The sequence below is a fragment of the Oryctolagus cuniculus genome, chromosome 14, assembly GCF_964237555.1.
Source record: "Oryctolagus cuniculus chromosome 14, mOryCun1.1, whole genome shotgun sequence".
Classification (NCBI taxonomy): Eukaryota; Metazoa; Chordata; class Mammalia; order Lagomorpha; family Leporidae; genus Oryctolagus; species Oryctolagus cuniculus.
Window position 1 is genome coordinate 92,686,196 of NC_091445.1, and position 12,493 is coordinate 92,698,688.

Genomic DNA, 12,493 nt, shown 5'->3' on the forward strand with positions numbered 1-12,493 from the left:
TCTATTCAATGAGCAAGTAAGCATTGTGCTACACAATTCATAGAGAATTCCATAGAGAATGTTTAATATTTTTTTAAAAATGGAGGCACTTCTATCAAATGTTAACAAAGCCCCGTGCAAAGGGTGGAGGGCTCGGTGAGTGGACGTCCCCTGGTGGACACACATCCAAGTCTCCATCATGAAATCAGGGCCTCCGGAAAGATACTTCAGAACATCCTTGGCCTCTTGGGTCACACGCTGCAGGAGTCAACAGTGTTCCCCGTGTGTTCAGTTTCAGGAAGGAGAATCAATTTTATGGGCAAAATGTAACCACTGGAATCAACACTCTGCTTTTACCATTTGTGAGCACTTGACAAACAACGAAGGCTTGCAAACTCGAGAGGATGTTCTTTCTCAGGACTCAAGAAGCGAATGAGCTCTTAGCTAATGGTACCTGATGCTTAGCGTTCAGAATGAACGGGTGCCCTGTTAGCAGAATGGTAGCAATGTCCTCAATCTCTCCCCTGCCCTGCCCCTCCATCCCAAGGAAGCTGCAGCAGAAGCCATTGCACTGGCCACAGATGAGCCCTGAGTTCTGTGGCCCTCGCCAGAGGAATGTTCTGGAAAGACGAACCAGAGACTTGTGATCTGGGTGGGCAGGGCCCCTGTGCTTAGAGGCATCGACCCCTGCCATGGAAGCTGGGCTGTTTCTGCGTACTCTAGGCTTAAAAAGCGGAACTTTCCTGTCTGATTTCCACGGCTACTTTTGTTTGTGTCTATTGATTCATGGCTTCTGATGGCGTAGTTTGCGTCAGACATCTACACTAACTTACTCAGGGTGGCAGGAAGACTTTATTTAGTCTGTGATCACCTGCTGCCTCCCAGGATGCTCCTTAGCAGAAAGCTGGAGGAGCCCGGACGTGAATTAGGCACTCTGATCTGGGAGGCAGCTGTCTCCAGAGGCACCTTCACTGCCGAGCCTCGTGCCTACCCCCTAATCCCTTGCAAACAATATAGTATCTGGGGAGGAAAGGGAGTGCTTTATCACTTGGCAAACACTGGGCTCCAAAATGTAACACATTTAGAATTGATGGATCCCAAATTAAATTGATTTAAATATTAAAGAATCAAGAAGTGACAAATAAAAGGAGAATGTTTAGTTTGTTAGGCTATCAATCATCTAATTAAGTTTTAAACACCCAGGACCTTAAAATCATTAACAAAAACTTCTTGATACCATCACTGTACGGATGGAAAACTAGATACATAAAATGAAGTGTGAAATTCTCGCTGTACAACCAATGAAACGACGCCTCATGAAGACTGTGTCTGGGTTGGCAATGTGGTAAGCCGCTGTCTGGAGTGCAGGCATCCCATGTGGGCCCTGGTTTGAGTCCTGGCTGCTCCATTTCTAATCCAGCTCCCTGCTAATGTGCCTAGGAAAGCAGTAGAAGATGGCCCAAGTGCTTGGGCCCCTGCACCTGTGTGGGAGACCCAGAAGAAGCTCCTGGCTGCATTGGCCCAGATCCAGCTGTTATGGCCATTTGGGGAATGAACCAGTGTATGAAAGATCTCTCTCTCTCTCTTTCAGCGTGGACTGGCCATCTTCATGGTCAAGGGCAGAAGGAGGTCACCGGCCACCACAAGCCGCCTCCCATTATCCCTAATACATGACTGTCCTTGAGAGAAATGGAGTCTCGGCTGGTGCTGTCCCAGAGGCTGCTAACAAGGTTCTGTCTGCCACCAGCCGAGAAAACACAGGGCAAACAGTCTTCCCTGGTGGAGGAACTGTGGCATGCGGCCCCTGGGGGCAGAATGCTCTGTGAAGAAGACAGACGCAAAGGCCAGCTATGCTGTGATCCACTCGCAGCCAGTGCCTAGAAGAGGCAAATTCACAGGGACAGAAAGTGCAAGGACAGTGACAGGCACTGGGGGACGGAGGGACCGCGGTGAGCATTGAATGGGCCCCAAGTTCCTGTGTGTGGACAGTTGCACGACATTGCAAACCTACTGAACGCCACCGAACTATACTTCAAAAATGGGCAAATGATGTACTTCATGCTAGGCATGCTGCTAATAATAAAAGAAATTAAAAACAGAATTACAAATGAAAGCAGCTTTGTCTGTTCCCAAAAGAAAACACAAGAATTGCAGGAGCTGTCTCTATGGAGCTGAACGAGGTTAGGGGTCGCACTGTAAAAAGAAATTTTCCTGCAGAAAATTTTCTCTCCAGCAGCTTAGCAAAGTACCTGCACGCATGCACCCCTCCCCACCTCCATCCCACACACTCACAAGAGCTGCTGTTCTTGCTGACACATGTGCGTGCTGCACATGGATTAGCCTCACTGGGTAACCCTGAGAAGTAGCAGACGTAGGACTGGGGAGAACTACTCAATCTGCAAAATGTGGGCCCCAAGGAAATGCAGGGAAAAATTTAAAACTCTATCCTGCCTTCAGCAGAAGTCTCCCCAGCAAGGACGACCTGAAGTGGGGCTCAGGAGAAAGGGAGAACAATCCCGGGGCCACAGACCCGCAAGCAGGGAGGATTTTGTGCCTGCATCCCCAGCCGAAGCTGTCCACGTCCCTGGCTGTGAGCGTGCAGAGGCAGCCCCTGTCCTGGTGGCACCTGCTGGGGCTGCCTGGCGTCAGGGGCTGAGCGTGGCACAGCAGCAGCTGGTGTGGCACGAGCCAGGACACAATTACTCAGAGGAGCTTCCCTGGAAGTCCTCGGATGTGATCAGAGGCAGAGCCCGAGGGACAGGTCCTTCCTCGTCTCTGATTAATAATAAATCACAAGACGCAAAATTGCCTCCTTTCTGTACCTAATGTCAGCTTCCATACTGTTTTATGGTTTTTCTTTGACATCAATATGGGAGGAGACCCTGCGTGGAAAAGAACCACTAACGGCGCAGCACCAGGTACCAATCAAAGTGTTTCAGGTGCAGCAGTGGAGGAAGTAACCACTGGAGCAGTTCTCATTTCCCCTCCCTCTGCACCGACAGACAGGGAATAAAAGCCAGCGAGCTCACTCCTTGTCCCACGGCCTCTGCTACTGTGTAAGGGAGCCGAGAGCCTGGTTTCATTTCTCTCCCAGGATCATCGACCATACTTGGCGTGCGTCCTCTGTTGATGGCCCTGCCTGCCTCAGCTCTTTTCTTCATGGAGAAGGAAAACCAAGCTGGGGATGTATTCCTGGCACTGAAGATGGCTTTCTTCTCTCTAAATGATCGTAGCTATGGTGGAGAACTTACTGCTAACTGCTCACACGTACACACAGCCACTGACCTGCCTTTTAGCCACTGCTCATTATCCTACAGGAAATAAAATTGGTTTCCAAATAAGATTTGTTTCCCATTTATCTGTAAAAACTTAGGTGATGGGGCAATGTTGTGGTGCAGTGGGTTAAGCCACCACTTGGGGCACCCACATCTTAAATCCATGTGCCTAGAATCATGTCTTGTCTCTTCTAATTCAGCTTCCTGCTTATGCACCTGGGAAGAAGCAGGTGCTGGTCCAAATACTTGGGTCCCTGTCACCCATGTGGGGGACCCTAATGGAGTTCTGGGCTCCTGGATCAGCCTAGCCCAGTCCTGGCTTTTGCAGGCATTTGAATCAGCAGATGGAAGATTGATCTCCCTCTTCCCTACTCCCCATTCTAACTTTCAAATAAATAAAAACAGATGAATTTTTTTAAAAAATTAAGCAATAAATTCTAGTTTTATAAGGTAAAGCTGGATTTACAAAACAAAAGGCTTCTTTTTTAAAAAAAAGGTTTCATGCTTACCTGTTCATTCACTCATATCCTATTCGTTCTCATTTAAAAACTAACCAATGGCTATTCCTTGTAGATAAAGAAGTACTGTTTATATATAATCAATGCTTAGTATCCTAGAGCATGTGAAAATAGACAAAAACACCTTGTTGGGGCCAGTGCTGTGGTGCTGCAGGTTAAGCTGCCATCTGCAGTGCTGGCCTATGGGCACCAGTTTGAATACTGGCTGCTCCCTGCTGATGCACCTGGGAAAAACAGGGGAAGATACCCCTAGTGCTTGGGCCCCTACACCCATATGGGAGACCCAGATGAAGCTCCTGGTTCCTGGCTTCAGCCTGGCCCAGCCCTGGCTATTGTGGACATTTGGAGAGTGAACCAACAGATGGACAATCTCTCTCTTTCTTTCTCTCTCCCTCTCTCTCCCTCCTTCTCTTTCTAATTCTTTCAAATAAATAAATACATCTTCTTTTGTTAAAAGAAGACCTAATTGAAGACATATCTGCACTCCCATGTTCACTGCAGCATTACTCTCAGTAGCCGAGATATGGACACAACCTAAATGTCTGCTGTAGATGATTTGATAAAGAAAATGTAGCCTATTCCTACAAGGGAATATTGTTCAGCCTTAAAAGTAGGAAATCCTATGCAGCAACAGGAATTGCAACAAACAGGATTTGCAATAACATCTATCCATCTGGAAGACATGCAGAGTGAAATGAAAAAGGTTCAGATAGACAAATACTGCACGATCTCACTTCCATGTGGAAGCTAAAAACAGCTGAAGGCATGGAACTAGCGTGGGGCGGTGACTGCCCTGGGTTCAGAGGCAGGGCAGTGGAGAGAGGGAGGTCAGGGGTTCAGAACTGACATGTGCGGATGAATAGGTCTAGATCGCTAATGAGCGGCCGCTCTGCAGTTAATACTGCACTGTGCACTGACGATATGCTCAGAGTGGGGACTCCAGGTGCCCTTACCGCACACACGAGACAGCTGTGGAACGTTACTTACTACAGATTTGTAGGTACAGTACTCATCTCACTCTGTATATCAAAACAGCATGTTCTACACCAAAATGTATACAACAACAACAAAAAAAGACCTTGTTCTTAAGTATGTGGATGTCCTGTCACATGTTTTCTTCCCATGAATCAAACGTGCTGCTCTTGGCCAATGAAGAGCAAGTGTCAGAGGTTTACTGACTCAGTCCTGTGCACACACAAGTGGACACATTCTCCAGGGAGCAGGGGGCTCACTTACAGCATTCTGGCCAAGAGCCCCTCCTTACGGGGACTGAACATGCACACCCTTGTGGCTGTGAGAAGAGGTCAGCCCTCCAGCCAATCACCCTGTTGTCCCTGTGTGAGCTCTGCCGCTTCAGGATGCACTGACTTCTGATCCTGCCCTCTCCCGCAGCTTCCCTGCACCAGCCCACGCCTGCACGTCAGCACTGTGCGGGGCTGACTCCTCGCTGGCACGATGAATGCAGAAAATGCAGGTTACAATGCTGAGCATGAGGAACCCACTTTAGGAAGCACACTCAGGTTCCTGCAGCCCCTGGCCACTGCCCCTTGTCCGCCTCTCTGTCCATCGTTCTTCCCTGTGACATCATCACAGACCTGCAGTGCCCGGAACTCTGCCTGTGCGGCACAGGCTAGTGCGTTTGCACAAGGATTCTCTGAGATAAGCAGACAAGCATAAGGCTCTCCCCTGTCATAAGTCCCCTGACTCCTGCTCCCTACCCTGTGGCTGCCGCCCTCTGATGAGAGTTCTGGACCCTTCACAGAGAGTGCCTGATGGGTCAGCCTGGTTCCTTACGAGCACACACCTCAGGTTGACCCACACAAGTCTCTGCTTGAGGCCTGGCAAAGCGAAGTCCCTTGGATGCTGGGGGTTCTCTAAGAAACTGTTGCCCAGACTCTACCACCATTCCCTACCTGCTCCTCACTGTGGATTAAGCCCTGAGCAGCAAAGACAATGTCACGGTCCAGCAACATGCGAGACCTGGAAGGCACAGTCCTCATCGCCCATCCCCCTTCTCATGCCCATCAATTCCCAAGGCTCCACCTAGTGGGCTCCCCCCGTTTCCCCGTCAGTCCAGCAGGGCATCTCTCCACACCTTGCAGCTCTCACACGCTTCTATCGCTGCCTCTTGCCTGTTGTCAGAGGACCTTGTAAGGACTTGCCAGCTGTTGCTATATCCACCAGACTCTTGGATGGCAGACTGCCGTTGGGGTCTGAGCATCTAGCAGTGTACCTGGCACAGATTTAAACTCAATAATTTTATCTCTTATGCTGAGCGAGTGCCTTCTAACTTATGAAAACTACTTCCTTATTGAATTACATGTGGCTTGTCCCTGCAGCCTGATTCCCTATTTCTGGAGACAAAGGTTAAACCTCATACAATCCTGGATTCCTAACATTGGCACAGCATCGTCTGGGTGGTGGTGACGACGTGAGGGTGATAAGAAAGATGCGTCTCAAGTGCACCAATGACCTAAGTGTTTGTCTGGTTGATACTGGTAATGATGACACTGATGCAGCAAGAGTAGCCGTGAGTTCAGTCTTTGCAAAATGTCCAGCACTGTCCTGGGGAACACTGGCTCACTTAATCCTTAGAGCCACCTGGGAAGGTACGTCTTGGTTTTCAATGTTGAGAAGTGGGGATGGAGCCTGCGAAAGTTTAAGGAATCTTGCAGCTGGCAAAGGTGGGACCTGGGGTTTGACATCTGGCTTTGACACTTAGGGCAGGACCCTCACTTGGGCACTTTCTCTGGTTTGATGGCTCTGATTCCTCTCATGGTTACTTTGCAGACAAGCCAGGTCCCTTGTGAGGGGACACCAGGAGCCAGGAAGTGGGAAACCACCCAAGGAGCCACCTTCTCTCTCAAGGTAACTTCCATAAAAGCATCCTTTTTGCATGAGACCGCTGCTGCCGCTGACAGATGCTGCACACAACAGGCAGCCACTGGTGTTGCAGAGGAGCCACAGACAGATTTCCCAAATTCCTCTGGAAGGGAAGAAAGCCCAGCTCGACATAAGTCCCTGCTTCACCCTTGGGCTTACCATGTTGAACACAGCCATGGTCAAGATGATGGCCGTGGTGATGACCGTGAGGGAGATGCGCGGCCAGGGGCGGTTGGCAATGATGCCTGAGGACTTCAAAAGCCACATGAGAGACGCAGAGGCTTTTTTGCTGCATTGCTGGGGGGACAGAACGGAAAGAGAAGGCATTGTTATTTGATATATCCACTCAAATTCCTTAATGACAACGTTTGAAACCACAACAAGCACCAGTGTGATTCATGGCTGAAGCAAGCAGAATCTGTCCTCTCCAATGGCTCATACTGAGACACAAACCTTATTAAAATTCCGGTGGTATCATTGCTGTGAATGAAGAATACATCAACATCCTATGACAAAGGTCTGATGCACGGGTACGTCTTTCAAAATAGACCCGAAGTTATGATTTTCAGTGACTCTTTTGGCAAAAGAAAAGTGTCAGTTAAATCATTCTGGGGATGTGTTAGGTCTCAGAGGAAACACTTGTCATAACTCAGCTGATTTATGTAGAAACTAGATCGACACGCCCCCACCTTGTCACCCTGGCACGGGTTCAACCCAAGAACACAACTCACATCACCGGGTATGAAACCTGCACAGCCCACGATGTCCAGTGGTCTCCGTCAAGGGCAGGTGTGATAACCTCATCCCACCCCTCCTTGTCAGACCTGCTCCCACACAAAGAAACACTCTGCCTTACTTGAGGTTTCTAAACAATTTCTAAATGGTGGTGAAAATGCCCCAAGTCTTATGCATGTTCAGGTCAATGCCAACTGCATTCACACTGCTGCATAATATTGCTGGAACTTTTATGGCTCCCAAAACCCAAAATGCGGACCAAGAACCACTCCCCACTCCTCCCTCCTGCCGGTCCCTGGAACCACTCTTCCACTTCCTGTGTCCACCATTTTGCCAACTTGCAGCACTCATTCAAGGGGATTCGTGCGGTCTTTGCCTTTCTGGCTTATTTCATTCAGCATGAGGCCCTCAAGGTCCATCTTGTTGTTTAATATGACAAGATTCCCTCCTTTTTGAAGACCGACTGATATTCCATCCTATGCATAGATCACTGTTTCCATGGAGACTGGGTCGCTCCCACATCTTGGCTAACATGAGCAATGCCACTGTGAACACACTTTCTCGAAACAAGAGGAAGAAGAAGTCTTAAGCAATGACAGCCAGCACCCTGTCACTGCTTCCTGTGGGCCAGATCTACCCTGCGAGACCCACTCAGGGGCTGAGAGTGGCTTGTCTGGTTGGCCACCTTCTGAGGGACAAACCCTTCTGATTCTCGCCTCGGTCCAGGGGTGAGGGGCAGGTGCACAGCGCATTCTGCCCAGGTTGGCTGACAGGTGCTGCGGCGGGCATTTCGTGCTGCTGCTCACAGGAGGAGCAGTGATTAAGAGCTCTCTGTGGATCGACGCTGTGACCCTTTCGCTGAAGACACTGTGGCCTATGACTTCTTTTGTGTATGTTTTTATGTATTTGTGCCCCAGCAGCCACAGAAGCATCAAGAAAAAAGTGATGATTTCAAGAAATTCAGAAGAAAGAAGAAACAAATGCCACCCTGTGGTCTGGTCTGCTTGGTTAGTCCAGCGGAAGAGCTGGTGAGACCCCCCCCCCCCCCACGCAGAGATGGCGCCGGAGTGGCTGTAATAGACAGCACTTGAGTGCCTCTGCCTCCTTCACATTCGCTTCCTCTACCAGCCGTTCCTAAACACACAGCTGCCGTGAGTACTGTCACCTATTAAATTCTGGGACAATAATTAACTGAGATTCTGTGCCATGACTAGAGGCAGGAAGGAGGCTGATTCCAGCCATCGGCCCAGGTCAAGTCTCCGTGGCTGTGTGGCTTTCTGCAATGGGATGACACTCTGTGGTCTCTACTGGCGTGGTCACAGTGCCCACCTCCTCAGCTCAGTTTATGTGGTGCTTGGGTTTACTAAAGTGCTTGGGACTTGCTTTTCACATGGTAGCTCTCTTATTACTTCAATGAAGAAAGCAATAATTCTCAGAAACATTTCAGTGACTAAAAATCTATTTTCTTAGCAACTCTGAATAACAACAAACCCTCTCTTCTCCTTCCCAGTACGGTGGCAAGGACAGGAGAAGATGTCAGGGGTGTGTACCCTATTCTGACAATGACGAAAGAGGAAGATGAAGGTTTTGGGGACATAGAAAAAAAAAAACAATGATGATGGGAGCAGAGGAGAAAAAGGAATAAAACCTTAAAAGGGAAAAGGAAATCCTTAAAAGGGATTAAGGAAATAGAAGGACATTGCAATTCTGTATAAAAATGATTTTTTCCTAAGCTTTATTTATTTTAAGAGAGAGAGAGGGAGGCCGGCGCTGCGGCTCACTAGGCTAATCCTCCGCCTTGCGGCGCCGGCACACGGGGTTCTAGTCCCTCTCAGGGCGCCGGATTCTGTCCCGGTTGCCCCTCTTCCAGGCCAGCTCTCTGCTGTGGCCCGGGAAGGCAGTGGAGGATGGCCCAAGTGCTTGGGCCCTGCACCCCATGGGAGACCAGGAGAAGTACCTGGCTCCTGCCATCGGATCAGCGCAGTGCGCCAGCCGCAGCGCGCTGGCTGTGGCGGCCATTGGAGGGTGAACCAACGGCAAAGGAAGACCTTTCTCTGTGTCTCTCTCTCACTGTCCACTCTGCCTGTCAAAAAAAAAAAAAAAAAAAGAGAGAGAGAGAGAGGAAGAGGGTGAGGGGAAGAGAGAGGGAGGGAACGAGGGAGGGATATATATACACACACACACATATATATAAATATAAATATATATATGTATATATATGTATATATATAGAGAGAGAGAGAGAGAGAGAAAGTATCTTCTACTCATTGATTTACCCCCTAAATGGCTGCAATAGGCAGGGTTGGGCCAGGCTGAAGCCAGGAGCCTGGAACTCCATCCTGGTCTCCCATATGGGTGGCAGGGGCCCAAGTGCCTGGGCCATCTTTTGCTGCCTTCCCAGGTGCATTGGCAGGAAGCCGGATGGGAAGCAGAGCAGCCAAAACTGCAGCTAGCACTCTACCACGGGTGCCAGTGTCCCAAGTGGTGGCTCGATGCTGGCCCCAGGGCCTGGGTCTGGACCTCATACTCTGCTTCAGTTTATTCTCCTTCTCGTTAACTGTTCAAGTCTCAGATGGAAAAAAGAGTTTTGTCAAAATTCTACACATCTTAATAAAACATCCCAGATGATAACATATCCAGGAATAGTGTGTATTCTTATTTTATTACTTTATTCAGAAGAAGTCATGCAAGTGAAAATGAGAACATGCCCATCATGAGCTCAGTGTAGTTTAAGTCAATCACCTGGCTCTGGTTCAGTGCCCGGCATCACTGCCGCCCAGTCTGCTTCCTCTCATTGCTGACCAGCAGTGGGTACCCTGTAGGCCCGGTCAGCTCCCACTTACAGCCAGCTTGCTATGCACCTTCTGCGAAAGCTCTCGGCTGCTAATGCCACATTCCCCACCAGCAAGCACAGGATGAGTGTGACGTGTGGTGGGGGTATAGAGAGAAGAAAGGGTATAAATGTACAGGAAAGCCCTTTTTAAACTGTTCGGTTTTAGCCTGCTTCCATACATAGCTGAAGTCAGGCCTAAAGGTTTCTCCTTTAGGAGAACTGCAAATGAAATGCATGAAGATTTTATTTTTATGTGGAGATCTGCAATGTGGTGAATTGCAACCTAACTTGGCGTATGAACAGATTGTCACCTATTCTTGTACCAGCTGCTGAGTTTCAGCCAATTACAATGTTCAAACGCTCAACTCTTGTTCAAATAAGATAGATGGGAGCTGCAGCCAATGGGCTGGCTCTACGGCCCCCTTCCTCTTCCTGTCTCTGACCTGCCCATGTGATGGGGTGGGACATTGTGAACCACTTTTGGCCTGGACCGTTGCCTGCTGCCTGAATTGCAATGACGGCTGATTAAGAGCTGCAGAACTAGGTTTGTTGTAATTCTGTCTCTTCACACCCCATATACAGCTGATGCTGCCTACAAGGAGCACTGGAGTATGGCAGAAAGGACACAAGGAGAATAGGAAAATACCAAAGTATTTAAACCAGTGCAGGCAGGTTCTCCACATAAAAATAAAAGGTTCACACATTCCATTTGCATTAAATAAAAAAAAAAAAAAAACAAGGAAAAGCTTTCCTGTTTCTTTTCTTCCTTCGGAACATCCTGCCTTAGGAACAACTGGTAATCCCACTAAAATCAATTCCTCATAATTCAACAAATCTAAAAGTAGACTGCACTCACAATTTCATTAGCACCCACTTTAAAATAAGTTAGCTGAAGAGGTGATGCTCATATTAAACGAAGTTTAATAAAATGAAACAACATTCAGGGAAGTTATAAATCCAGGAGCCTGGCTGAGCAGCACGCTATTATTATTAGAAAAAGAAAACTCCTGCTAAACTCTTGTCTAAAAACATGAAGCTTCTCATGTAAGCATGCATTTTTGATTATTTGTTTAAAGGAATGTCCCCTTGGGGCCGGCGCCGTGGCTCACTAGGCTAATCCTCCACCTGCGGTGCCGGCACCCCGGGTTCTAGTCCCGGTCAGGACGCCGGATTCTGTCCCGGTTGCTCCTCTTCCAGGCCAGCTCTCTGCTGTGGCCAGGGAGTGCAGTGGAGGATGGTCCAAGTGCTTGGGCCCTGCACCCCATGGGAGACCAGGAGAGGCACCTGGCTCCTGGCTTCAGATCAGCGCGATGTGCCGGCCACAGCAGCCATTGGAGGGTGAACCAACGGCAAAGGAAGACCTTTCTCTCTGTCTCTCACTGTCCACTCTGCCTGTCCAAAAAAAAAAAAAAAAAAAAAAAGAAGAAAAAAAAAAAAAGGAATGTCCCCTGTGGCATTTTAATTAGCTGAGGACGACCGTTCTGAATGGCTGGGACATGCTGGAGCAATAAACTTTTGACTTTCAACGTCACAAAGATCGTCAGGCACATGCTGATCATCTCACTGTCCTTGAATCTCCTACAGGAAGGCTTCTTTACTCCGGTCAACCTCATTTTTAAAAAACCCACCCGTTTCTTCCTCAAGTCCCAGGTGAGCCACACTACGTGGTCCTCGCTCCACTGGAGGCACTTTGGCCTTGTCCATGCCACACTCTGTTTACTGAGGAGCTTGTCTGTGGCCACCAGGCAGAGCTGGCTGCGGACAGGAGCACATCGCACTTGGCTCTGTGCTCCCAGCAACCAGTGCAGCGCTGGTCAAACCCAAGTTCACTGAATACCTTCACTGTCTTAACATCAGGCCCCGAGAGAAATTACCAGGGGACAGAAACAAACGACAGGGCTGCGCTGTGGAGTGGGCCGGGAGAGTTCTGGAGCAGGGCACAGGCTATGGGCCAGGAAGGGAATGCTGTAAAAGGCAGGCAGCTACGGTGACACCCCTGAAGAAAGCCCATGTCGTGTGCAGAGCTGAAAAGAATCCCACTCATTGGTTCCGGAAAATATTGACTTATTCTGTCAATAAGTCTAAATGCCAAATAGAGGTGTTGGATTAGACATTATATTCTCTGCTTACTAAGAAGAATCCCAGATTGAGGGGCTAATTTTTCAAGAACATTAATTATTTTAAGGGAGGGAGGGTGAGAGAGGAGGAGGGAGGGAGGGAGGGAGAAGGAGGGAGGGAGGGAGGGAGAGAGAGAGAGAGAGAGAGAAGAA

At 48.8% G+C, this 12,493-nt stretch overlaps 1 protein-coding gene across 2 annotated transcripts in view; it reads right to left on the reverse strand.

Moving 5' to 3' along the window:
- The window catches only part of ADCY2 (adenylate cyclase 2), a 410,822-nt gene that overhangs the window by 46,660 nt on the left and 351,669 nt on the right, over positions 1–12,493 (reverse strand). For both annotated transcript variants that reach the window (XM_051853662.2, XM_051853663.2), the window contains one exon: positions 6,815–6,952. In XM_051853662.2, coding sequence (XP_051709622.1) covers positions 6,815–6,952 — 138 coding nt within the window. The remainder of the gene's footprint in view (positions 1–6,814; positions 6,953–12,493) is intronic.